The following is a 27754-nucleotide window of genomic DNA, read 5'->3' as shown; positions in this document are numbered from 1 at the left end:
CAGCTGTTCGTGGTGAACAAAGATTGTAAACAATTAGGATTCAACGTTTGCGTTTGTTTGATTTCCCGGCAATTTAAGTTGTCCAGACGAGTCCACCATGTTCGAACGCAACCAGAAGACCATCTTTGTGCTGGACCACACCCGATACTTTAGCATCGCCAGCGAGGAGTACATCTCGATGGACTTCCTAAAGGGAAAACCATCTGGAGACGGCGGCGCAACAGGAGCGGCGGGAAATGCAACCGGCAGCGGTGGATCCCAATTCAGCAAGAGCCTGTGGACATGCGCCTGCGAATCCTCCATCGAGTACTGCCGCGTGGTGTGGGATCTCTTTCCCGGCAAAAAGCATGTGCGGTTTATTGTCTCGGACACGGCGGCGCATATCGTGAACACTTGGAGTCCCAGCACGCAAAATATGTCGCACGTGATGAACGCAATGGTAATGGTGGGCGTGCCGTCGCGCAATGTACCCACATCTTCTGACTACTCGGTAATCCATGGCCTGAGGGCCGCCATCGAAGCGCTGGCGGAGCCCACAGATGAACAGTTGGCGGCGATGGCCGACCTTGGGACCGACGAACTGTCGCGCATTCCCAACAAGGGTCGCGTCATCTGCATCACTTCGGCTCGTGACAATACCAGCATGAAAAGCCTGGAGGACATCTTTAACACAGTGCTGGTGCAGCAGAACACCCTAGCAGCGCCGCCCGCCAAGAAGGGACTGGTCATCGACCATTGCCATCTAGTTATCCTCAACATTGTGCCGCTGGGCGTTGAATCGTTGGTCACCAATCGCAGCCTGCTCAAGATCTCGCCGCTGCTGGATGTCGAGATCCACACAGTCAGTGCCCCGGATATTTCCTATAAGCTGACGCACCTCATACTGAACCATTATGACCTAGCTAGTACCACGGTGACCAACATACCAATGAAGGAGGAGCAAAACGCCAACTCCAGCGCCAACTACGATGTGGAAATCCTGCACAGCCGCAGGGCCCACTCCATTACCTGTGGCCCAGATTTCAGTCTACCCACGAGCATCAAGCAAGGTGCCACATACGAAACAGTGACTCTTAAGTGGTGCACACCGCGCGGTTGCGGCTCTGCAGATCTACAGCCCTGCCTGGGTCAGTTCCTCGTGACACCGGTGGACGTCACCTCGCGGCCCAGTTCCTGCTTGATTAACTTTCTGCTTAACGGACGGTCAGTCTTGCTGGAAATGCCTCGCAAGACCGGCTCGAAGGCCACCAGCCATATGCTGTCTGCTCGCGGTGGCGAGATCTTTGTGCACTCCCTGTGCATCACGCGCTCCTGCATGGATGAGGCTCCATCAATTACTGATGGCCCCGGAGGACGTGTCTCGGACTATCGCACCGCCGAACTTGGTCAACTGATCAAGATGTCGCGAATGGTTCCGCTCAAGGTTAAGGATCCATCTGCTCCGCCCTTGACGCGCAGGTTGCCTCGCTATTTCCCCCTGACCACCAGCTCTTCGATTCTGTTCCACCTACAGCGCCACATCAGTTGGCTTCCGCATTTTCTTCATCTTTTGGTTAAGGAGGACATGGATAAGCAGGACGAGGTGCGGTGCCAGCAGCACATTCACGAGCTGTACAAAAGCGCCTCGCGTGGCGATGTTCTACCATTTACCCACACCAATGGAGCAAGGTAAGTAATTTATAGACAACTTTTATATATTTTGATTTTTTTTATATTTATAAACCTCATTTTAGACTAAAGCTTTCCAAGGCCAAAGACCAGTACCGCTTGCTGTATAGGGAACTGGAGCAACTTATCCAACTAAATGCCACCACAATGCACCATAAAAATCTGCTGGAAAGCCTACAGAGCTTGCGAGCCGCATACGGCGATGCTCCGCTGAAGGCGGAACCTGGAGCAAGTCTCCTGCGCTCTTTCACGGAATCCCCACTCTCTCCCGAACGGCTCGAGCCCATCAGTAGCGTCGGTGCTAGTGGCAGCAGCAACTCCAATAGCCTTCTCAAGGCGAGCAAGCGTCGTATGTCTAGTTGTGGGCAAAGGTATGTCGTATGTATGTATTTCTTGATAGAATCCTTAATAATACTCACCCGATATGTGTCCCCAGATCCCTGCTAGATATTATATCCTCAGCAGAGCGAAGTCAGTCCAACAAACGATTGGATTTCTCGGGACGCCTTTGCACTCCATTGGGTCAAGTGGCCAAGCTGTATCCGGATTTTGGTACCAAGGACAAAGACGCAGTTACGACGGGGGCCAGTATTACGCCCAATGTTAAGGAGGAATCCGTACGCAGTTAAAATGGCACGGAGAACCCCGAATTTAAGCTGGGACTGTAGTTTATATATATGAACAGAAACATAATCATTTCCTTAAACAAAGCTTAGTGGTTTAATAGGAATTAATTTGAATGTTAAATTAAGTATTTTTCTGAGTTTCGTATAATCGCTTCTTTAAGACTGGGACAACATTACTGTGGAAGTCGACATTATAATTCCTTTATTTAAACTGCCTCAAAATTGGATTAGTTTATGATTCAAACTGTATGTTTAACTTAAGCAAATATAAATAAGTATAAATAAGGCCAATAAGTTTTTCCAAACTTGTGATTGTGATCTTTGGCACGGTAATAAAGATTTTTAAGCCTACTAAAAGCACCCATAATGCAGATTATGGGCTTTGTAAAAAACATTTTAATATAATTCTAAATAAAATTCGTTATTTTGTTCAACGGATTCCGGAATTATCAAAATTGTGGCCAATCAAAGTATCGTTTTTCTTTTGAGTTTTATAGACAAAATTGTATTCGAATGCTAAATTCTCAGATCGAATTTGATAATATTTACCAAAATTTGTGTAATCCTTTGGCAATGGCGAACAATTATACCGCGAGAAAAGCGATGCAGGTATCGGAGGAGATGGCACCAGCTGTGCACAGTGAGCATCGTTATTGATTATTGTAATATACAGAGTATTGACTAACTTTTCTTTGGTAAGTTCCCATAATGGTGGGCAATGAGATCTTTGTTCTCACCCAGCAGGACATTCGTCGTGTGGAAGACACACGGCTGATTAGCTACAGTCGTCTAGGACCCAACGGGCAGTTTATTCCCTTGGACACTTCTTCACCAGGTGCAGTTTATGTCCCCCCGCCAAACCCCACGCATTTCTGCACTTTGGATGATCTTCTCCGCAATGTTTCTGACAAAAGGGTCCGTATGCAAATGGACATCGATGAGGATGTGAAGCACCCTGCAAAGTCGAACAATGATACATGTCTTTTTTTACGGGAAACCTCGAACCCGCTGAAGACAGTTGCAAGTGTATCTACTCAATTGGAATGGTCAAAGAAAAAGTCAGACTCTAAACACCGTTTGCGACTTTGCTACGATGCAGGCACCTCGACATCCGGGTTAATGACAAACACTGGATGCCAGCACTGCCCCAAGTGCGAGACGCAACACTCGAGCTGTCAAACTCAAATGTGTGCCAAAACGCATACAATTTTGGAGCGCGAGATACCCCGGAATGCGAGTTGCCAAACGAAGGACACCGGCACCGCAACTAGAACTTCTATTGTGAAGGAGCCACAGGATGTGGGTTGCCAAACTCAGAGCTGTCTCAGTGCAAATACCCATATAAAGAATGAACCCGTAAATTTGAGATGCCAGGCTCAGCGTAACACAAACTCCACCGGATGCGGTACATATAGCGACCTATTTGAAACGGCCTCAGCAGAGTCCTACACATCAGCTGAATGTTATTACACTTCATCGGCGGAAAGCACTAGTCCCTGTCCCTGTCAGCACTGTAAGTCACAACAGACCTGCACGGAACAGACGTTGATAGTACCAATGGAACCTCAAGTTCAGTCGCCCGTACGTCCACAGGAGCATCCTTGCACATCCAAACATATCCGCTTCGATCCCTGCACCCAGGTTAATAATTGTCCTAACTTTGAGGAACCTCATTTCTATAGGACGATACCTTTGGGACAAAATCTATATCCGCGAGCTCAAGTCTCCAAGTCAATAAGGAAGCCAACATACGGGTTGGACGAATCTCAATTGTGATCACGAAATGCTTCAGGCAAAACGCGTCCATCAGTAAACATCAGTAATGCTATTGTTTTTATATCACCGTTTTTCGCGATTTCTTATGCTGCTATATGCCAGTTTTTTTAATCAAAATTAAAGCTATTTTGTTTAACTTAGTAAGGGTTTAGCTACATATTTCTATAACTATTTCAAGGCCTTAAGGGTCGAGCTTTTTATTAGGCGTTTCTTTTTGGGTGGTGCTTCTTTCCCGGTGCCCTTGCGTTTCCTATGCTTTTTCGGCTTTGGTTTCGACTCCTCCACTGCCTGGTTGGCTTCAAAGTATCGCATGGGCTTCTGATGCTCGCGCTGTTCCCGCTTGAGCTCCTCTGGTGTGGCGATGCGCAGGTAGAAATCTTTCAGTAAGAGTTTGAAGTCCTCGAGCAGAGTTTCTTTGAGAACTTGGACCTTTCCATTACCACAAGGACTGCATGCCTGCAGCTCTGTGACCTTGAAAGGCTTTGCAGCGAATTCCGTTGTGGGCCGCCATACAATGGCCAGTTCCTTGCCTCCGTGCGGATTGTAAAAGAACGCAGCAAAGTCGGAGTATGCAGACTACCGGAAAGAAGAGGGGAAATGAGAATTTTCAAATACAAAGCTGTCTGCTTTATAACATCTTACTCTTAGTAGTCCCACAATTCGGGAAATGTAATCTGATCCCGCGCGGGGCAAGCTAAAGTTTGGCTGGCTAAATGAAACAAATGGTGACCCCAGATCGTAGCTTAAGGAGTTCGGCACCAGATCTGGCTTGAATTGTATAACCAGATCGTAGCCCTCGTTGGAAGCTCGAAATAATTGGGCCGGCCGCACAAACCTCAGATCTTTCGACATCAGGCTGGTTTCGATAATCTCGAGCGCACGGCGGGCCAGTCGCGTCACATGTCCAAGCACCCGTTGGCTGGGGGACTGATCCGATGTCCACAATCGTCCGGCATGCTGCATATCGTAGGAGGTGGCCACAGCCAAAGGAGGATAACTCTGACGGTTGCTGCGATAGTTGTGCTCCAGATCGGCAATTTGTTGTTCTTGAGAACGTTAAGTTTAATTTTTTATAACATTATTAAGTGATGACAAAGAACTTACCCTGCCAGCTATTGTTGAAGTTAAGCAGGAAGAGCTCTCCATTAAAATCGCTATGGGAAAGCAGCTGCAGGAAACGTATGAATCCAGTTTGAGGTGCCGCTATGGACTGTGGTGCATATCGCTGCTGGAAGAGATGCGCCACCAGTAACTCAGTAGCCATATCAGGCCACAAGCCATCGTCCAGCAGTTGTGTGGCCAGCCAGCGCTTGGCCAACAGCACAGTGGAGCCAAATGCGCTGTAAGTTTGATGAAGCGAATGTAGAGCCCCACTTACTTTGGGTAGAATATAATGTTGACGCTCTAAGAAACGACTGGCTGCATTGTCTATATATGTAGTTATGCCACGCTCAGTAACTTCCTGCTTCAGGAGCGCCAGCTCCTTGTTGTGTGCCAGTTCTATAAGGAAGCAGTAACCTTGCTTGAGTACGAGAAGACCATCGGCGGACATCACCCAATGAAGCCGGCACTGCGCCTCCAACTTTTCGCCAATTTCAATAAGGAAGGCAGTCTTAAGAGCACGCAGTGCACCAAGTTCAGTGGGCCACTTGCCGCTTTGCCCGAGCTGGATAACCACACGCTGAATGGTGCTTGCCAGGATGCGGTTTTCTACCAGAAGCGCCTGTGGGAGAACGGGCTGCGGCTCGCAGTATCGGAAAATGGGCGAGACGCCTGATATGGAGACTATCTCTAGAGGAAGATGATTCAGCCCGTGTAGTTGACGTGCCAACTCATCATAACAGCGGATGACGTGCGGACTAAGTGCCTCTGCGTCGGTGTCTTGATCCAATGACAGCTTGGTCTTTAGCTTATTGACCTTAAACCAAGGAGACAGCTTGTAGACTTGATCCAACTCGCCGCCTATGTATTGTACTTCCTTGCTGTCCAGTTGTAGGTGATGCTCCAGTAGATGCAGCACAATATGGCGAACAATTAGTCGCTTCTTGGCGGGTGAATCCTGGGCGGTCCCCCAAACCACAGCTTCTGTAATGCTGCCATCCTGAAACCGACGAAGGTTTGACTTCTCTCCCCAAAACCGTCGGAATTCTTCAGCTCCCGCAGGATCATCGTTGGCAGCAGGTCCTTTGTTTAACACCTCGTATGCGTGCTCTGGCTGAAGTATAAGGCCCAGTTGAATATACTTCCCTATAACGGGCGCTTTGTTTTCCACAGGCCAGGCGGCTGTCGCAGTTTCTAGGGGTAGTATGGAGTGGACACGTTCAGCAAGTCCCTTCTTAAGGAGCCTATAATTATGTTTATTATTTCTTTGCAAGTTGCCTGAATAGCTTAGCTATCTCACTCTGTCAGTAAATGTAGCAGCTGCGGGTAACCATAATTAGCAAAATCGTACTTAATTCGAGGCTGGGAATGCAGTGTAAGCATTTGATTTATGCATGAATAATTGGAAATCCTGAGGAAAAAATAAAGTTTATAATTGAATAAGTAACATTTTAGCTGCACATACTTTAAGATATTATCCACCCTGCTGTACAGTGGACACTTTTGCATAAAGATAAGCGGGAAACTGTTTAGCTTCATGTCGTTTAGTAGTTCCACCGCCAGTTTGGCCTCCTCTCGAACTCTCTGATACAGGTAAAGCGGAATATTTGCGCATAGATTATGCTGGCCAGTGAAGTCTATAAAGCAAACGTCATAGTGTTCCGCAAACTTGTTTAATTCTTCCGTTTGAATGGGATCAACCGCCAGGCTAATGCCTTTCGTCCAGTCCGTGTTCGCCAATTGGTTCCATACAGTGCGTGCCACTTGGTAACTGCTGCTTGACTGATGCAGAATGCGCTGCTTATTTAGGTACACAATGAAAGCGGCCAGGATGTGGGCACCAAACCCACTGTAACCTATATCCAGTTGCCGCTGACGCAACCATACTTTAAGCAGCAGCAGACCGTCCTGGAAATTACGCCTGCTCTTAAAGGCCTTATCCAATTGAGCCTGGTTCTCGGACAAAGTTAGATCAAATAGTACGTTTGCGTTGTAGTGTTGGGTAGAGGGCAGCGGATCTTGCTCGTCCCATTCGTCACCGTAAAACGAGGGCCGAATATTGTTGTTCCAGGGAACAAATCTGCCTGGCTTAAAACTGCTTAACGGGGCAGTGATGAACAGACGCACTTGCAGATGCTTGTTTACTTGCTTAGTAACTGGGATCAATTCCAGAACCGGCTTAAGCGGGTTGTTAGCATAGTAGTTGAAATTAAACTGATCTTGTGCATAATTTTGGGACTCCATCATCCTCTCCGTCACATAAGTAAGATACAAAGCTCGCTTCTGGTCATAGCGAAGGTTTAGGTAATCTTCTTTGTGCAGGGATTCTTTTGGCATCTCCAAGGCCACATCCACTACAATTTTGGGACCCAGCAATGTGCCCGTTGCGGCGGCTCCGATCAGATAAGGTTCCCTGGTGGGCTTGGAGAAAACAAATCCAGTCGGCTTTTCAGAAAGCTTTATTGGGACTTCCAAGTGGGTTCGCTCCATAAAGCCATCCTTTAGCTGTCGGGTAAAGACCGTAAAGGATTCCAGCCAGTTTTCAATGAAATCTGTGTATTTCTGCTTTAACTGCAGCTCCTCCAGCATTTCCTTAACTTGAAGCTTAAAGAGGTTGGAGTGGAAGAGGTTTTGGGTGTCTCGCAATTCCTTCATCTCCTCCAAAGTGGGCGGCTTTACATTCTTGGTATCACCCCTTTGCTTGAAGTTGTTCTTCTTTGGTATGGCAGTGGACGGTGGGACACTCTTGGCGATTGGGGGTTTTGGTTCATCAAAGCCATCGTCTGTACTTGGAGCGGAGTGCTCCAGGTCGCTGTGATCCTCGGCATGTGCATTTGCTTGGGTACCTGTTCGAGCGGCTTCCTCCGAGGAGCCCACCTAAACAAAGTAAGTTATAGGCCAAATACTTTCCATATAGATCTAGACAATCTTACCAACTTTCCTGACATGATGTTTCTTCGTACAAATCGCATATAATATGAAATTTATTTACTTTCTGGAGAGAGAGCTAAACTCGCACGTGTTGCAGATGCGGTATTTCAGAATTCGGTATTTCATTATAGGTTTTTGATGGTCACCCTAAAAGTGGGCAGAATCGTTTTTTAGTCCCAAATCAGCCGCAAAAACAAAGTGTAAAAGTCGAACGTAATTATAATTAAAATATTGAAAAGGGATTATACACTAAATAAATTAGGGCAAAATATATTGCACGGTACACAGTTATTGAATAACAAACAGATTTAGTCAATGTGTAAGTGTCTATACTAATTGCCGATAAATCCTTGGATCCAGGACCAATAAATAAGATAAACATTTGTCGTATTATAAAAACATATTATCAGTAAAACGCGAAAGATATTGCTGTGGGCTTAAAGTTATAAAGAGTAGATAAACAAAGTTACCGGCTAATTGGCTTCGCCAAAAACAGTATTTTAAACAGTATTTTTATTTCATAAATATGTTCAAAATAATCTTATGTAAAAAGGACTTTGGGTAAGTTCTGCCTTTAGCAAAAGTATATAAATTATCAATTTAAAATAACCAGAAAAAGCTAATTTAATTATCCCATTTTCTTTGACCTGTAATCAGCATTAAATCAGCCTACAGTATTTCCCTCCTTTTTCTATACGGTCTTACTCCGTCTTAGTCCATGTATAAGCGTGTGTGTGTGTGTTTGCAGGCAGGGGAAAAAATCGCACCATTTTTCTCGTGCTCTTTTGCGTGCGTTTTTTGGTCTTTCGAGGATTGTTTCGTAGGAAATCAATTAAACACGAGCCCAGCTTAATATATAAAAAGTAGTGAACTAAGTAGTTATCCAGAAATTGACGAGCGCACAGTAGCAAATCGACTTGCAAATTTCAATATTCGGTCCGAACGTGTGTAACTGTGTCTGTGCGTGCGTGCGTGCGTGTGAGAGTGTATGGGTGAAAAATGAGGCGTAATGAAAATGCGTGCAAAACTGTATAAAAGGTAAATCGCCAGTTAAAAGTTGACTAATTAATAAAGCCCACAAGCCGTTCAATTGCGTAAAGATCAAAGCAAACCTTATAAAATGATGCGTTGGCAGAAAGGCGGCCCATTGAAAAAAATATGGCCAAAAGTCGAGTAGTTACACCCTCTCTGCCTCTTTGCCCCTCTACCTTTCTCGCTTTTCTCTCTCTTATTCTCTTTAGGTTTTTGGCCATCGCCGCCTTGGCTCATTTTTTGCATCGAATAACAAAACTTGAAAATTTATAAAAATAAACGAAATCACGTACGGAAATATTTACTTCGACCTTGCGGCCCCAGACATTTTTCCAACATTTTACACGGCGCGGTGGCCGTGGCAGCTAATTGGCCTAATTTTCTGTAATTTTCTAAATTTTAATTCAGTACCGTTTAGAAGAGAATAACTTTCATTTCTAGGACGATGACTTTAAAAGTTTTATGTTAGTCCATAGTAACACTTAGGAAATTAAATGAAAATCAATTGAAAAAAAAAAAACAAAGTTAGTTAGCGCTCTCATCAGTGCTTTTAGTGTGACCAGCATACGCTATGGCTGGCCTAACATACCAAAAGAAATACCGCAGTTTCTTACATTCATTAGTCTATTTACTATTTTTATTATCCATACAGAATGAAAAATGTTTAAATCGTCGGTAATACGAGTTTTTTATATTTTGTATGATATTGTATGATATTTCGATCATGCCAAGTCAATACATGCAAAGCGCTTGGAATTAAAACTGACCTTTATATACAATTTATTTTATTCAGCGCTTTACCTTTCTGACAATTGATTTAACTTGTCATTTTTAACTTCTTATTTTCCAGATTGCTTTGATTTCCACGATCGTGAGCATTAAAAGATTAGGCGTGATACTGACCGGTTAAATTTACCTTAACTGAAATTTAACTACATATTTAAACAGCAGCATAGTCACTTTTGCCTAAAATGTCATCAAAAACTGGGAGGAAAAAAATCATAGCAACAATCTGAATGAATTCGGAGATTCAGATTTGTTGTCACAAAAATTGTTGGATAAAATGTGCGAAAGTGTGTTTGTCAAATTGTTTAGCCAAAATTATTTGTTTACATAGTTGTTCAGAGTAGCACGAGGCTGTTTTCCTTAATTCTTAACAACATAACACACTCGCCTTGGCTAATTTTCACCGGAACCTGAAGCCGATTAATAATAGGAAAATAGTCCTACGACAAATAGCCCGCCTTTTGACATATGAACACAACTAAACTACCACAACACAGCTCACCAAAAACATAAAATAAATTCGGAAAGTATAGCACCAAAGCTGAAATTTCAAGGAGATGCTGCTCAAATTTCATACTTGATGTCAAACAACGACGACCCCATAGCAACAACAACAACAACAGCTGAAAGAGAAGGAAAAGGAACAACTGGAATAACTGTAAGCTAGCGAACAGAGGGAGAGAGGCAATCTCTGTACACACACCTGTCGTCCGGCGGGGGAAAGAGCAAAAGAGAGCGACGGATCTCCCGTGTGTGTTGTTCGCATGCGCGACATGCGCGGACGCTAAGTGAGTGTGAGTGAGTGCGCGAATGCGTGTGAGTGTGGGCGGTGAGGATAATTCGCTCAATTCGCACGCATCCCACAGATCCTGCAGATCCTCCAGTTTGTTCGTCAAACAGAGTCAGCATTTCGGATCAAACCAATTGCCTGTCAGCAACGTTAGAAACAAAAACAAAAGCAGCAGCGGCAGCCGATAAAAAATCATTATCAAAATTACGGAAAAGCGATCAAAATTCAAGCGAGATTAGCTAGGCGAAATGCAGCGACGAGAACGGCAAGCAAGGTGAGTTATGATTGTCTAATTGTATATCGATTATCCCCCAAATGCATAAAAATTAAAAATTAATCCTACCATTTATGTTGGCATTGCTTTTGGCTACAGCATTGAAAAATTTCTATTGTCAATCGAAAATCAAGATACGCGAATCTATCCCTCTGGCTTTAACCCTGCTTTTGAATCTGAATCTTTTGTGCGCCCCAGAGCTTTACCTTCCAACTCCAAGCGGTACTCTAAATTTTGAGTGCAGACCATAGGCTTGCGACTATTTTTATAATTTTGCATTGATAAGCCGTGCTAGAAAACCATTGCGAGGAAGCGACGCCTGTTCTCACAAATGTTCCATATTCGGTACTATACTACACTGTTATCAGGCATAGAAGCGGTTGGATATTTTGATAGCGATAAGATTATGGATGTGTCGGTAAACGCGTGTTTGCAGGTTTTAAAACTAAAAACTTTTGATTTTGTTGGTTTAGTCAACCAATAAAACTAGCTTTTTCCACTTTAAAACTTTTAAAATTATTAACGACAATAAGTCTGGTTTTAAATAATTTTATTTCGTTTATCTCTAACGTTCAACATAAACATAAATCAATTTCCTTAAAGCTAATTCCTTTTAATTTCCTAGCGAATACTGTACACTGTCAAAAGTTCAAGCAACAGATTTAGTTGTAGCTGCCTTTTTTGCCAAACGATTTTATTTTTAGCAAAGAGATGTTTCTATTTAAACTTGTGTGTTTGATTTTATTTTATTTTCGCAAGTGTTTTTGTTGCTTTTGGCTTATGGCGTCTGCTTTTTCTCGCCTCTGGCACGCCAGCCAAACTAAGAAGAAGAGCCATGGGAAGGGGGTGAATGAAATGGGTTTCCAATGCAATACATAATACCCACATACAAATGTGGGTGCGTGATAGATAGCACCGGTCTTTGTGTAGGAGAGCGGGAAACGAAGTGCACACAACTCACGCACATTGTAAATATTTTATAGGTATTTTAGTTGATCGGCCTCCTTGTGTCAGGCCGACGGAAGAGCCGCCGTTTTAGCCTTGAATGTGGGTCCAAAGCTTTCGTTGCTGACGATTTTACCTCGTGTTCGCTTATTGACATTTCTAGGTTCTTGTCGGGCCCAAGTCTTCCTGTGTCTGTGTATATGTGTTTTGGTTTTTTATAGTTCTTTATACATATGTATGTCCATACATACGCGCATATGTTTGCCATTGGGTCTTCCCAATGTTTACTGTCTGCATTTTCGGGTCTTCCAGCTATATTTACTCACACAAAGCACTTGTTTGCTTGTCGCTCATCATGATGGCTACGAAATGGGGTCTTCAGGGTGCACTTTATCGAGGATTTACTACTTGACCTCTGGGAGTTAGGTATATGAGAAATGCTGAACTGGGAAGTCAGAAGACGTAGATTTTGGTCTTACGAACCTTGAATGTTGTTGTCCACGGCAAAAAGGTATCTGGGAAATTAAGACTGTTTGATGACCCGTTTTAATAGATTTAGGTTAAGTAAAAACTGGTGGTGATTGAGCCTTTTCTCTTCAACGTTTACTTAACGAAATGTATGAAAAAGCAAAACAGAAATCATGTTACAACATTTATTTTCCACTCCACCGGCGGTGCATAATACAAGAAAACGGAAAGCAACTAACCCAGCCAAACTAACGTAATTTTGTTGCTAGCCAACAAAACAAACTTACACCCATCTAGATATTCACATTTCCACACATTTTAGTTGGAGACAGCGAATGTAATAAAAAACAAACTTTTTGTATTACTTTTTATTATTTAATAGCCGAGCTGTTATGACAAGTGAACGGTGCAGGGGCGACGGGGATAACCTAAATTCTCAGCTAAAAACGAGAACACAACCAACATAACGTAGGCCACGCCAGTCTTTCCACCAGCCATTCGTACAGCACGAACTAGCGTTGTTGGTTTAGTATCAACATTTCTTGAAACATGATTTAAAATTAAAATAAGGACGCCTGCCAGTCCATAATTAAGCTAAAACAGGTAAAATAGATTTTTAAATTAGTCAGCCTTATAGTCGAAATTACGAGGAAAAGAATCCCTAGTTCTGTTTTTTTTTAAATCTACTTTAGAAACCTACCTCTGAAATCATTTTAAGATTTATTTTAGAGTTTAATCTAGGGTAGCTTTACTGTATTGAATGATGCAAAAAGAACAGCAAAAAGAAAGCCGAGTTGCGTGTAGCGAAAAGTAGCTCCAATAATACAAGAAAAACGCTGATGAAAAGCGAACGAAAGCAAGAGGATAATGGCGGGCGATGGACTGGGTGACCAGTGAGCGGCAGCTGTGGTGCCCCATAAAAGCAAGGACAAATTGCGGATTTAGCAGAATTATTGTGAATGTAAAGGCGAACACGGCGAAGTAAAAAAGCAAAGCACAAGTGACCCATCAAACATTTGCACACACACATCACGCACTATTTACCGGTGACGTCATTAGGCTGTTGTCGACTGTCAATCGCTTGGTTTTTTTTTTTTTATGTATTTTGCTCCACAAGTGAGTGAGTGGTTGAGACTGCGTGGGGGTGTTTCATTCTCTCTCGCTCTCTATCTTTCTCCATCTCTCTCTGTGAGCCATAGAAAAGCCCGCACATATTGCTCATAGTGAAAGAAAAACGGGTGGTACAAAATTAAACAGTCTATAGCCTTTACAGATTAATTTCTTTTAGTAATTGATAAAAACCGGTTTAATTTCAGACTTTGTTTTATCACATTTCCCTTAAATATTTTATAAGAGTATCGAAATAACCAAAATGATAAATAATTAGATTAGTGTACTTCATTAACGTAAGTGCTAAGTGTTTTTTAATTCCACTTATCAACTACTAAAATAATCGTAAGCTCTGTTAAATAATTATAAAAAAATATCAGGTGAAGCTGTAGTAACTGTCTTTTGCTGTGCTCAAGGAAATGCTTTTCTTTCACTTGGCTGGTTTACCTGTGTCTTAGATGAATGCAAAAACAAGAAAAAAAAACTACTGAAATGCATGAAGAGCAACGTCAGCAAAAAGCAGGAAAACAGAAAAACCAATATTGCGAAAATTTCTTCTAATTAAATTAGATTCTCGATTCCCGTAAGGGAAACGAGGGAAATGAAAGGTGGGGAGTGCACGTGGGCGAAAGTAAAAGCCTGTCAAACAAATCGATAGGATTTCACATACAAACAGCTGACACTAAGCTTTAACGGTGCCTCTTTTTCCTTTTTTATTTTTCCCAGACTTGCGGTTGGATCGTTTTAAGCCTTTGTCAATGAATCATCAAGTAATTGTCAGATGGTAGATTACAGGGATTTTTTAAATTATGACAAAAGGGGTAAAGATTAAAGTTGCACAAAAGCACACACGGTTTAAAAACTCGATATAAACAGAGAAAAAAAAAACAAGCAAATGCGATCTTTGATTGCAGCCTAAACTTTACAATACGATTAAAAGGTCTTTTAAAATAAAACCATACAAATTCTTGTCAAATTTCTTGCTCCAGCTCTTGAAATTTCAAGAGCAGCACCATGCAGAAAATGAAAAGGGACAAGTGCTGTTCAACTAACTCAGCTGGCTTAAGTTCGCTTTTATCTTCCTCGGTGCCACCCCTTGAATCTCCGCCCCTCTCCCTTTCTACTTGCGTTAATTTTTCATCTCTGTATATATCGCGGTGTCTGGAGTCGTGGAATTCCTAGAGTGGAAGGAAAAGCAGACAAACAGATTAGACGTGGCTTTGGAGAGGAGAGGAGCCTAGAAAGATGCTCAGGTCAAGTCTGGGTTTTGTTTGAGTTCCTTTTGTTTCCACCACTCTCATTGCGTTCTGTTCTGTGATTCTTGCCGAGTATTTGTCAAGTGTCTGGGGGTATAACGAATGGAAACTTTTGTGTACTCATAGTCTTCGTAATATTGAAAGGTATATCTATATTTGAATATACAAGTATTCCGAATAAGGTTCATATTTGTATTTATAAAAGTATTTTATTTTTTAACGTTCATCAATTACAACTTCGATATAATCTGAAACTGAAACATTCAAAATCCCGCACACGTAATTTTCTGTGCTGTAGGTATTTACCACAGTAAGATGTGTGTCAAAGAATGATTTCAGTCATTTTCAATGAACTGGCTTTGAACTCTTTTTCCCTATCTCTTTGTCCTTCTCCTTCGCCTCAAGATTGTCAGTCATGTATGTAATTCGTCTACTTTACACTCATGTCTACTGATAATTAAGCACCAACTGGTTTTTCCTTGTGCCGTTGATTTTGTTCTTGTATTCGCCTCTTGGGTTTCCACTCATAATTGTTTTTAATTTTCGAAAACAAATAAATGTCGTTGAAACAGTAAACATAAATTACATTTTAATTAATTAATTGCTGGACACCAAAAGAAATCCAAAAGCAACAGTAAAACTCACAGAAACGCACTGTTAATTCTACAGACATCCCCAGCTATCGCCGCCTCTGTCGCTCCTCTGCAATTGGGGTCAAATGCGTTGTCGCATATCAACTGCAGCAACCTCTGAGCGAGACAAAAAATCGGAGAGAGGGAGCTCAATTAACCCAAAGTCGATGTTGTTGCTCGAGTTTTGTTTTTGCAGTTTCTTCATTTTGATAATTACACCACCAGCTGGGTGTATCGACATGCAGTTGAAAGAAAATTATTTGATTGAAGGTTAAGTCACTTGAGAGCCTTAACTAAATATTTAATCATTTAATTATGACCGGCGGCGGATTCGATATCTAGTATAGCAAGATAGTGGTGTACGTTTACTCGTGTACGCTTTAAAAATAAATCTGTAATTAATTTGTCCAGATTTTTAGAGCGTTTCCTTTAAATTTGGCTTGACAGCTGTAATGTTAAAATGTAATGCTAATTATTAAGAAATAACTAGTTCGTTAATAAGATATGTAGATATGATATAAACGAATTTATATGGATAAATGCGTTCAACCTTATCGAGTCCACTGTGGCTATTTCAGGGCACTTCTGCTAACAGACTCTGTTACGGCAGCCAGGCATACAGCTTATCGCGGTTCAGGCATGGCACTGCTGTATGAGTCACTCCCTCACTCACACCCCTTTTCTCTGACTCGCTCTCGATGGTAAAAAACTTCACAGTTGCGACTGCGCTTCAAAGAAATCCCATCGAGCCAAAGCCGGAGACCATAGCCTCTCTTACCGGCTTGGTTCACTTATTCCGATTTTCGTTCTCTGTTCGCCGTGCTCAATTCTCCAACTCATTTTGGGGTCTCTGTGTGTTTGACAGGTGCGTTTTGTTTGTGTAACGAGTTTGCTCGCGATAGTTTCTCGGCCTCTGACGCATGAACGCTATCTGTCTCTGTCGCACGTCATTATCAGTTTGTCGCTCGCTCTCGCAGCTGGCTGTTGTTGTTGCTTTTCTCCCTGTACAGGGACAAGAACAGAAACAACAACATCAACCAGCAGCGGCATGAACAATAATTACATACAAATACAAACTGCTCAATTGCCGCATTTTCACACGCTCACAAGTGTTTTAGTCCGCTCTCTCAATCACACAAGCTTTGTATCTCTCTTTTCCCAACACAGAGAAAAATTCAGCCTAATAACGTAGTCAAGGTACTAATCAGAAGTTTATGAACCATTCAAATAAAAATGAATATTTTAATTTCATACAACCGATTACAAAAGAAAAGAATCCATTTACTTTGTTGCTGAGAATGTTATAATCTCTCAATTGATCTTCATGATCTACCATAATTTCTCTACGTGTGTGTTTAATTTTGCGCTCTCTCCTTCTCTTCCGCTGGCTTCGGCATCGTGTGTTCTTTGCGCCGGAGCTCACTTGATTTTCGATCGCTCGGCGCGGCAGTTGTCATTCCGTCTCCTCCTCCGCCGTATCATTGTTTTCGCAATCGCAGCTCTCTCGCAAATCTGACGGTGCGCTGCGGGTGTGCAGTACATATACTTGTGAGAACTTGTGGTGTGTGTTATACGCGTTAATCGCTTTATCGCTGTGACGTTGAATAAATTGTGTTTGCTCCAGTTTCCTTTCGAAATAAATTTCAATGCAGTGCAGCCACGTTTTTTATTCGCTCTTGTTGCGCTCTGATGCGTGTGTGTGTGTGTCAAAAGTTGGAGAACAAAATAAATAATGGCCTGGAACATAACAGAAAAGAGTTGTGGCTGTCAAACTGTTGCTAAACACCTCTTATCTCAATCTTTTTTGACTTGACAGTCTGCCCACAACTGGAAAATTATCTATCCTCTCTTCTCGCTCTGTTGTGTATGTGTGTGTTTGTATATCATCTAGTTTTTTGAGTCAGCTGTCTGTGCTTTATTTTTCCATCTCCTGCACAGCTTTAACGAGTTTGGTTTTCCCCCTTCCTGTTAATGTTTTTTTTTCGTTAAGTACTATTCTTAGCTCGCTCGCACTTTTCTTCGTTTTGCTGCACACTTTGTTTACTGTTGCTGTTTCTTTTGCTGCTTTGGAGCTGCCTGTTTGTACACCGGCAACATAAACTGGTTTTTCGAGTTATTTATGACTTTTTTCCACAATTTATTTTGCCTGCCTTTTTGGTATCTGTATCTGCTGCGGCCTTCTCCCTCTTTCTCTCTCACTCTCTCCCTCTCGCACTCCTTTGTTTTCAGACTTTTGACCTGCAAAAGAAAAGTAACTAAACAAAAAAGTGTTTAAAATCAGTTTGTTGGGGGCGCTTGGGTCTCCGGCTTTGGCATTAATTTCGTAATGTGGCGAAAGCTGAGCGGATTTCTCATACATTGCTGCATATTTTCTGATCTTTCCCTTCCTTTCATACTTCTCTCCCTTTCCCGATCGCACACACATGCATATAGAAAGACAAAGCGCAGCGGATATGGCAAATTAAAAACATTTTCCAGTTGGGATTTAATAATAGTACGAAATGAGCAAACACAAAAATACTTGTAATAAAAATTTTGATACCGAAATGTGTAGAGTGTAAAGAAAAGAAAGCCGAAAAATTATTGAAAAATATGGTTGCAAAGCCAAAATAAAATTAATGTTTATTTGTTAATTTTCAAGCCAACCAGATGTGCAATAAAAGTGCTAAAATTGTGAAAAATCCAAGCCAAGCTGCCAACTAAACAATTATAGCAAAGGCAATAAAAATTAAAACACGTTCTCAAACGCAACAGCATTAAATCAACAGCAGCAGCAACAAATACAACAAGCACAACAACGAAGAGTGAACGGCCTCAAAGTCAACAACAGCTGCTTGCAGTTTTACAGTCATTGGGCGTCGGCGATCCCCCGCGACGCTCTGCTTCTTCGTCTTTCACGGGATTCCATGCATGAGGCCCTTCTCGCCATCTCGTTCCCACTGAAAGTACCGTTCCACGGAGTGCACCGGGTTAGTTTTCATATATTTTATTTTTTATTACTTTTTCGTTTGTTCCTTGCTGAGTCTGCCAAACATCGTCCACTTACTTGTGTTAAACACATGTTAAGGGCTCAGTTTCGAATGACATGCAACAGAAGGGTTGTGGGAAACTATTTCAGATACACTGCAGCAGTGTGACCACAATCTTGTTTATCGCAGGAAATACTGTCAGTAACCGGGTATTTTAAAAGTTGTGTGGCCTATTATAAGTACGTGGGCATCAGTAAAACTAATTCAGTGATAATCAGATATTGCTCTCCGAAAACGTCGCTAAACCGATGAACCGAACCAGTAACCGAAGAAAGCAATTTATGTAGACATAAATGTAACTTTATTTTTACATCAGTAAAAGAGAAGATTCAAACTGTCAGCTGTGTTACTTAATAATCAACTTTAACGCTTATGCTAGCAAATCAGTATTTGTTTATTCGCCATCCGTTTTAGCAAGTCCGTAAATAAATAAAATAAACAGCCATATTTGAAAAGCAATTATTTGCAAACTGAGATGAATATTTTCCACTCTGTTATAACTTTGAATATCCATTACTTAATTAAGTCTAAAGTTTATGTGCGTAGCAAAAATATGTTAGATAACCTACGTTTCTTACTTTTTGATGATACGCAGTCGATGAGAAAGTGCGAAAGTCTTTAACGCCAAATTTAGCTGATGCTTATTATACAGGGCCGCACTGTATTGACTTTTCCCGGCCTTCAATTCGGCAATCGACTGACAGACCTGCCGATTAAAGATAAATAAGAAAAAACGTGAAAATGCCATTGCTCAAATTGCATTGGCCACGACATTGAACTCGCCAAGAAGCTGCAAACATTGCAGCAAAAAAAAAAGAACAGTAAAAATAAAAACCAAAGGAAACAAAACTTCTGTTGGCAACGCAAACGCACGTGAGGTTTTTCAATGCCAAAAAGCCACGCCCACGTCAATTCCCAAACGACCACCAAAGGCGGAAGGAAGGAATCAAGCGTAAATGACGTAGGGGGCTGCCCATGTGAAGGAGAATCGCTGGGATTGGGGTTATCTCGGGGTCACTCTCACCCCTTCTAAATAATCCGAAAGGTTGAGGCATGCCGGAAGAAAACACTAGAAAGCAAATTACCGACAATTTCCATACGGTTGAGGTGTAGATAATAACCGTCGGATCAGGTTGGTTTTTTCGCTATAAAGTACAAATTATAGATAAGATTCACTTAAATTTTTGTGTTAAGTCTTAATTCATGTTGTTGCCTCTACGTTAAAAATAGCTTGGGGTTTTTAAGCAATGCTTTAATAACAAATTAATAAACTTAATATTCTTTAAACCAGAATGTTTTACATTTCCGCATCGTAAAGTGACAGAAAAATCACTTGCACTTGAGTAAATAACATTAAGAGAGCTTAAGGTAAAAGCATATGTATTGCGTATATCGGAAAGAGGATCGCCTTAAGCATTTGGCGAAATTAATTGGGGAAAGCCAGTTCATTGGGGCAATTAAAAAAATTTGTACGAAAAGTGGGAACAAATGCGTGTAAATAAATCTCACAAGAAATCAATCGCATATTAAATCTTTTGTGCTATTATTCAACCCGAATATGTAGTTTAAACAGTTGATTTTGTTGCTAGCTTCTATGCTTACCAGAGAAAGTGGATACCATTTGACCTCTGTAGAACCCATTTGCATAGCTCTTGGCTTTTGTACGTGTTCCAGCTGAGGCTAAACTAATTAAAGCATTCGCCACAGAAGCTCACAGACCGATACACGGGGCAGATGCCCCACAAACAGGATATGTGTGAGTTGGTGGGAGGGAGGGCAGTGTGGTGTATTCGATTTCATATTCAATGTTAATCTAACATGCAAAGGTCAATCGGCCATTGAGGCGCCCCCAGAAATACATACACACATCACCTCACATACACACAAACGTAACGGACATCATTGTGCAATTTCAGTTAGAGGCTGTGGCGTTGATAGACTACGTCGTCAATGGAATTGTTGTCTCTGCTTTGGATGTGGAAGTGGGATGGGTGACGTGCTAGCCCAGCCCTAAATTGAACGCCGCAGGGGGGTACATTGGCAAATAAACAATAAAACAAGAAAGCTTACTTCGTCAAGCCGATGCTTGTATACCCTTGCATTTATCATATAAAATATAATAATAAAATTTGGATACATTATAAAAGCACTTTATGATCAAAAACAACGTTCCGCCCCGTTCTGACTTATAAAATGAAGACTTGAGAAATTCGATGCAGATAGGTTTACAGCTAATATACTAGTTGGCTTAGAAACGGCCGGACGGAAGGACATACAGTCCTAGCTACATCTACTCAGCTGTTCATAATGATATAGAATGACATCCGTAACTAATCGAATCCAACAACTTAAGTGTTGGTAAGCGTTAGTAACTATAACTATTGGCATAGACAGATAATTGGTTATGCCCATCAAAGACACAGAGCTCTGACTTAAAAAATTAATTAATTGCGTGATGCCGCCCACTGTGCAAGGTGCAGTGGCGCCTGCATCTCTCTATTCGTAACTATTTCCATCTCTTTCCCGTTTTTCCTGCCTCCCCATTTGGGCTGACCTCGCATTTTAAGATGTGCAGCGCCTACTTCCCACTCTCCTTTTACACACTTGTCACTCGTTCATTTCGACTCGCTATTGTCTGACGTCGCTGCTAATCAAGGCGCGCTTATCTAGCCGACTTTGGTGTGTATGTGTGTGGGGGCTCTCGAGTGGTTTTGCTCTGTGTGTGTGTGTGTGTGCAAGGCTCTCGCGCTCTCTCCGCTTATCAGTGTGATAGGTCATTTGGTGTGATGCATGGAGAGAATGGCAGAGGGGAGGCCTAGAAGAAGAAAGCGCCACTGTGCGCTTATTTATGTTTCGTGAATATATGCGTATGCAGCCATTATATTTAGTTTTAGTTGTATGTATTTATTGTGCTTCACACTGCCACTTTGCCTTTCAAAGCGTCAAATGCCAATGAAAATGGATATTGACATGTTACGCTATGTCGTTATGCTGGGCGTAATAGCAATTCAATTACGACTTGATTGCCAACAACAAAAATCACATTAATAACAACAAGCTGAATCGCTTTGTAGCATATTGTCAATTGAGCTGACTTATCCACATCGGCAATTCATGTACACTTCCAATATTATTTGATAAATGTTTCTGATGAAAGCAGTTAAATTGGCCACTGGCAAGACTTGAAAATGATAAAAAATTAGATGATATTTTTTTTTAAAAGGATGATAATTTTCTTAAAACCGAAATATAAATCGAACAAAGTTGAAACCCTAATTTTTATCTAAATATAAATATAATATTCAACGGCATAACCGTTGCAGATGTTTGTATGTTAGCCTTTCAATTGATTTGCATAATTGGAATTCAATTGTTCGTTCTGGAAACTGTAATGAAATTGTTTGTTTTTATAAATAGAAATTATAGCAACAAATATATTGTAATGCACTTCAAGAGGAAAAAAGTGAAATACATAAAAACGACTCACAAATCTCCAGCTGATAAGTCACCCAACAAACACACAAGTAACAAGTATAGACACACGCACTTATCACTCGAGTTTCCTTATCATTGTTTATTTTAAGCGCCGTTTGTTTTCTTTGATTGCTTATGTAATTTCCCTCATTTTTGGTGAACACCTATGGGCTTTATGGGGCTTCCTGTATAAGTGGGTTTGCTGGGCTTTAATTAAATTTGCAATTATGTGAGTTAGTCACAGTTTAGAAATCACTGTGTCACCTTGATTTCCAATCAATATTCCGTCCAATTAGGCGAAATTCTTTTGCGGTTTCATCTTGCTGTTTCTGGCAGGGATACACAGTAACAAAGGCAAATCTGCACTGAATAGGAATTTTTTAAACATTATGTTAGTTCATATTCAACTTTTAGAGCTAAAAAAGTTGTTAAATATTTTGATTTTTTAAAATTCAAATGTGTTTTAAACTTATTGAATATACAAATTGATCCCACCTTTTTTTTTCTGTGTTGTGATTGTTGTCACTAATGTTGTGGATTCTAATTGGGATTTTCCGCTTTTTGCGGTTTTTACTATTGCCGTCATCAGCGCAAGTTCTCTGTTTTTCCTATTCGCTGTCCTCTGCTCTAATTCTCTCCTTTCCTCGCCCTTTCTTCTTATATTCGGATTTGTGTTCAATTTACACTTGATTTATTTATGAGCTACACACAGCTACAGATAAAATTGTCTTGCACACACACACATGCCTTTCCGTGTGGTAGTGTTGATGAGTGAGTTTGGTCAACCCACCTTGTGCATAATTTTATTTATAGCGTTTGGTTTATTTTTAATTATCGATTTTGTTTTTCCCTGCTTTCAAACGCAACAAACAAAATATAGAATATTAGGAACATGTGTTTTTTTTATTTTCTCAATCACTTTTCTTAAAAACGGGTTTATTGTCGTTTTATTACTCAGGAAACCCATTTGGTTTTGCAACAAGTGTGAATTTGTTGAATGTTATGTCACACTGTTTTATCACACAGAAATGCGAACTTTCGCTCCCAACTTTCATTAATGAAAATAAATTGTTTATAACTGTTTCCTTAGTGGTCTTTAAAAACTCAGATATTTTGACCAATTCTAACAACAATTATGCCGTACGACTACATCTTACAGTCTTCGAATAATTTTAAATCTGAATACATAATTTCAATAATCGAGTGCTGTGCTTACTTTTTAACCCATGTCCATTCGGAAACCTTGTGTAAAACCCCAGGTGCAATATCAAGCTAAGAGCCATTGTTACATTCTGATTCATAAAAAAAACAGGCTATCTTTAAGAACAACCGGGAGCGACAAAATGCGAACCCGTTTTCATACCAGGCCAGAAGCAAAAGGCGTAGAAAGCTAAGAAACCAAACCGACACCAAAAAGTAATAAAAACAAAAAAGAAAAAAAACAGTACGCGGAGTCCATGGGTTTAAGTGGGGAGCCAGAAACACCGAAGAAGTAGAGTCAAACGGAGATCGATCGGTGGACATTCAGCCATTTATACGTTAATTCCCGTCCATATGTACACAGAGATACAGATACTGGTGTGTGTATGAACCAGTTTTACCCCCAGGATATTAAGCCATAATACAGTCAAAGCATTAACAAGAAAAGCATGAAAAATGAGACTTGCCGAGGCAATGAAATACCCTAGGAAAGCCAACCAACTAGAAATACCAGACCAATTAGCTATTGATGGACGAGATACGTTTTGTTTTCATTTTACAAGGAAAATGTATCATTAAGAACCTACTGGATGTTTATAATTAAAATCTTGATCAGCATAAGCATTCTTCTCGTCGATTTATTAAAGTTTCTTTTCTTTAACTTGACCAAGTGAAACAACCGTTTGGTGGACGATTTTCGTGGTGTGCATTTAACATAGGCAAGTGGTTCTGTTATCTAGAGATGAGGTGATGTCGGGGGATACCGAAGGAACTTGTAATCGGAGTAGAACTCGAACTCGAACTTGTTTCTGATTCATTTCGTCGACTGCTCAATCGTCTTTGCTTTTGCCCACAGCAATATACTCTTTAATTGTTATCGGCGGTTTTTAGTCTTTCTGATTTTTTTTTACAGCCCCGGCTAACGGTACAACTATCGGTTGTGTGTATGTTGTTTTGCCTTCTCGTTTGTCGTTGGCGAAAAAAAAACTAGTGGGTAGATAACATTTTCCGACTCCCGTTCGCAGCTGGCAAGCAATCGAAGACAGACGGGCGGGCGCAGACTGATATTAGATGAAAGTAGAAATTAAGGCAAAGGGTAATGGAGAGGAGAGTAAACCCGACCGCAAAACGAGTGGGGGAATACCTAATTATTTCCTGTTAATCGGCTTGGGCGGAACGGTAACCAAGATTCAGGCTTTCCTTTCCATCAGTTAACCAATTTAATACGGCCGTGTGCTATTCGGTATTGTATGTGATCAGCGTTATTAACTTAAATGCCGGCCAATCAGATGTTGTAACTTAAAATTAAAAGAGTCTTCTATTTACTTTGCTGATCCAGTGGCGCGATTAGTAATTTAAGTTTTTTTTTTTTTTTTTTTTGTATTTTGAGCAAATAAAGTTTTATAATATGGGGAAATCCCCTGCCCACTTTCAAAAATTCGCCAATGCATGAAGAAGCACCTTATTATTTTTGTTTATATTATATTTGCTTTTGATTGTGTCCGTCATATTTGTCACATTGTCTCCATTCTCGAGTGACTCATTTGGTTTACATTATCTTTGGTAAACGTGACTCGCAATTACAGAAGCCCACGTGCTACCCTTAACTTAATTAAGCAACTGCTGCCTAGTTGAAGTACCGATTAAACCGACGACATTGAACTAAATTTGGCAACAATGAAAAGCATGGGAAAATATGAGATCTTACAGGGGCCACACCCACCCGAGCTGCAACAAAGCAAAACCTTTTGTCTTAATCAAACATATTTCCCTTGTCTGGTGGCCATGAGTCACTCCACTACAATCCACTCGACTCGACTGGAGTCGATTCGAATTCTCTGCCCCCAACTGCCCTGCTCTGCCCATGAGTGGTTACGCCTGAGTGAGCTCTCTGGACATGTGGCCATAACCAGCAGCTAGGTCTCTATTCCCTCTTGCAAGCGTTTAGGTAAACAGAAACTCACCTGGCCTACACAACTCGATTCGAATCGATTTTTCTTCGCTGTGCAGGGCCACTTGAAAATGCAAAAAGTTTCTGTGTCATTGTCCTGGGTTCTTTTTTTTTCTTACTGGGACAAGAATAAAAACTTATTTATGAGTCGATAGTAACGCCCACCTATAACAATAACACAATATCTGTTTCGGTCGGGCAGGTTTTTGAACTTTACTACCTTGATTTCCGTGTGTCAATAGTTTGATCCTGTCTACCCGGGGCTTTTTGGTCGTTCAAAATTAAATGTTGCGCAAATATATCTACATACAAAAAACAAACATCAAGGCGGAAAAGTACGTATTAATATCGTAGCTCTTAACAATCAATTACCTTACTGTACCAAAGAATATAGCGAATTAAGACGAATTTCTCGTCGTTTTTGCATTTAAGTATCTTGACATTTAGTGTTGGGCACACTAGGACTTAAATTGTGCCCGACTTTAAGCATATGCTGCTAAACACCCTTAAAGCCAACATCAGGTGGCTGTTGCACTGCGTCTGCATCGCTGTGAAATGTTTATTTTTATTGTAAATCAACTTGTTACTAATCGATTTCCGTTCTCTTTCCTTGCAGTGGCGGTGGCCCACAAACGACAACTGCCGGTCCATCCGCTGGTAATGTGGCAAATGCCACCACAGCCCTAGCCGGTGGTAAAAGCTCAAGCAATAACATGTATTCCACCCGCCAATCTGTAAGCACCACGACCGGTGTACTTATGGTCGGACCAAATTTTCGTGTCGGTAAAAAAATTGGCTGTGGTAATTTTGGCGAATTGCGTTTAGGTAAGTCTAAATAAATTACACATTCACTAATAATCAATCATTATTTTATTACACTAACACTTGTATGAACGTTTTCAAATAGTTTTCTGGGCACATAATATTGGGCATATGATATTGACGATTTATAATAAGAAAAAAATCGTTTAAAAGATGTTATGCTGATTGTATTTCACGTTTCTTCGGGTATCATTGAAAAGTTCGCAAGCACCGAGTATTGAAAAATCATTTTAAATTCCAGAGGATCCAAAACTCATTACGTTTGAGAAAAGACTTCCGCTTAAATAATTCGAATTTTTTTTAAGATTCAAAGCCCCATGCTGCATACCGTCCGCCACCCCATTGACCCATTCTCTCCCCGAATTTTTGCCTGTTGGCATGCAAATAATGTCGCGTTTGGGACCTTCGGTGTTTTATTTTTCTTGCACCTTTTTTTTTTCTTTTTCGTTGGCCACTTCCTTTCGACGGGCATTCCTTTCCAGGTCTGTTAACCACAATGGGAACAGTGGTTCCCCGCTCCTTTTCACTGGCGGCGAAGAGTGCACAATACAACACAAAACGCCATCCATTCCGCCATCTGTTTTCTTGGCATCGTCGTCGTTGTCGTCATTTTGGCTTTGTTTGCTAAATGCGCTTTTATAAAGTTGTTTCATACCGACCCCGCCCCTTCGGCCGCTGTTTATTTTTTTGGGGCCTTCCACTTCCTTTTGTGCATTTGTTGTCACATTGCCAACAGGTAGTACTATAAAGTCTAGCTAATTCTTAGTCGGTTGTAGTGGGCTATGCCGCTCAAACTGTAATTATCACGAGGTCTCCTTCTCAGACTTATCAGACTGTCTCTTTCTCGGCCATTCATTCTTTCTCTTTCCGACGGCCTGAGCCATGCTCTTTCTTTGTTTCCACCTCAGCATCTCGAGACTTTTTGTTGCATTTGTTTTGTGGGGTTATTGTATGACTCATTAGGCCGAAGCGGTGACAAAAAGCAAAAATAATCACTTAAAAAGCTGTGTTTAATTGGCTGGTTTAATTGCCTTTTCAAATTATGATAATCGCACAGTTTGAAATGTACTGGTTGCTTATGTTCAATTAAAATTAAATACGTTTCTATGACGTTGCACAGCCCATTTCGTTTCGCTTATGATATCATTTTTATTATTTGTGGTCTATAAATACCCTTCGCAAAGTGTGTGTTTGCTTGTCTAATTTCTTTTGTTGTAAAATTAGTTTAGTGCTGACGTTTAAATAAAAGGGAATTTACATTTTGGGCATTTTCTCGCAATCTGCGGTCCCAATGACATAATTTTGTTTTGATTTTTAGGAGGCCTGTTTCTTTTGTTATTTACCCATTTCAAACCCAAAGAATAAGTATGAATGTAAAAGCATTTGGGAAACCAGAACGTTGACCAACCTAAATACTTTTCCGCCCATTTTCTTGGCTCATTTTTATAGGCGCCTTGCGTGGGCGTTTCTCATTTAATTTGGGAACTTTCGCTTTATTTTTGTTTAGCGTAGCACGCCCTTTATAAAAATTGTTTCTCTCTCTCTCATTGTTTTAGCTTCTGTGAGCTATTTTATGTTTATTTCAACGAATCTCTGGAAGTTTATTTTCCATTTTTTGCAGTTGTACAATGATAAATATTTTATATTGCGTTAGGTCACGGTATTTGTGGATAATACTTGTATACATTGGGACTAAGAGTTTTAGATTTTAGGGTACACAATTGTATTCAATGATCACGACTTTCATTAGTCCTCACTTATTTAATGTAATTTACAATATCCTCCATAAAGGAGACCTCTGATATTTAAAGTTTGACATCTGCTGTGCACACTTTCAAAAGAAATTTAACATTGTTTTCGATCGACCAGAAATCTTTCTTTTG

The 27754-nt window shown here is 41.0% G+C and overlaps 4 protein-coding genes across 16 annotated transcripts in view; 3 read left to right on the top strand and 1 right to left on the bottom strand.

Annotated features, from left to right (window-relative positions):
* Nucleotides 1–2: 2 nt before the first annotated feature.
* LOC117142913 (protein asunder) lies at nucleotides 3–2643 on the top strand. Its single transcript, XM_033307198.1, has 3 exons — nucleotides 3–1668; nucleotides 1734–2039; nucleotides 2105–2643. Exons 1-3 carry the CDS (start codon nucleotides 98–100, stop codon nucleotides 2295–2297), a joined length of 2070 nt encoding a protein of 689 aa, XP_033163089.1. The 5' UTR covers nucleotides 3–97; the 3' UTR covers nucleotides 2298–2643.
* Nucleotides 2644–2723: 80 nt separating this feature from the next.
* LOC117142917 lies at nucleotides 2724–4082 on the top strand. Its single transcript, XM_033307215.1, has 2 exons — nucleotides 2724–2934; nucleotides 2995–4082. The coding sequence occupies exons 1-2, from the start codon at nucleotides 2808–2810 to the stop codon at nucleotides 4068–4070; spliced, it is 1203 nt and encodes a 400-aa protein (XP_033163106.1). The 5' UTR covers nucleotides 2724–2807; the 3' UTR covers nucleotides 4071–4082.
* Nucleotides 4083–4104: 22 nt separating this feature from the next.
* LOC117142912 (nucleolar protein 6) lies at nucleotides 4105–8226 on the bottom strand. The gene is made up of 6 exons (XM_033307197.1): nucleotides 8105–8226; nucleotides 6637–8048; nucleotides 6472–6582; nucleotides 5175–6415; nucleotides 4713–5116; nucleotides 4105–4646 (listed from the first exon to the last, which is right to left on the bottom strand). The coding sequence occupies exons 1-6, from the start codon at nucleotides 8141–8143 to the stop codon at nucleotides 4239–4241; spliced, it is 3615 nt and encodes a 1204-aa protein (XP_033163088.1). The 5' UTR covers nucleotides 8144–8226; the 3' UTR covers nucleotides 4105–4238.
* A 593-nt stretch (nucleotides 8227–8819) lies between these two features.
* Nucleotides 8820–27754, top strand: part of LOC117142915 (casein kinase I) — a 29503-nt gene continuing 10568 nt past the window's right edge. For 10 of the 13 annotated variants that reach the window (XM_033307204.1, XM_033307208.1, XM_033307201.1 and 7 more), the window contains exons 1-2: nucleotides 25320–25384; nucleotides 25666–25874. In XM_033307204.1, the coding sequence (XP_033163095.1) occupies nucleotides 25335–25384; nucleotides 25666–25874 (259 nt within the window). In that variant the 5' untranslated portion in view covers nucleotides 25320–25334. Of the gene's footprint in view, nucleotides 9141–9984; nucleotides 10985–16831; nucleotides 16957–18036; nucleotides 18365–25319; nucleotides 25385–25665; nucleotides 25875–27754 lie in introns of those variants that run through there. The other 3 variants (XM_033307210.1, XM_033307211.1, XM_033307212.1) reach the window with 3 other exon arrangements.

Source organism: Drosophila mauritiana, chromosome 3R (genome assembly GCF_004382145.1).
Source record: "Drosophila mauritiana strain mau12 chromosome 3R, ASM438214v1, whole genome shotgun sequence".
In the NCBI taxonomy this organism is placed as follows: Eukaryota; Metazoa; Arthropoda; class Insecta; order Diptera; family Drosophilidae; genus Drosophila; species Drosophila mauritiana.
This window is presented reverse-complemented; position numbering and strand designations above follow the sequence as displayed.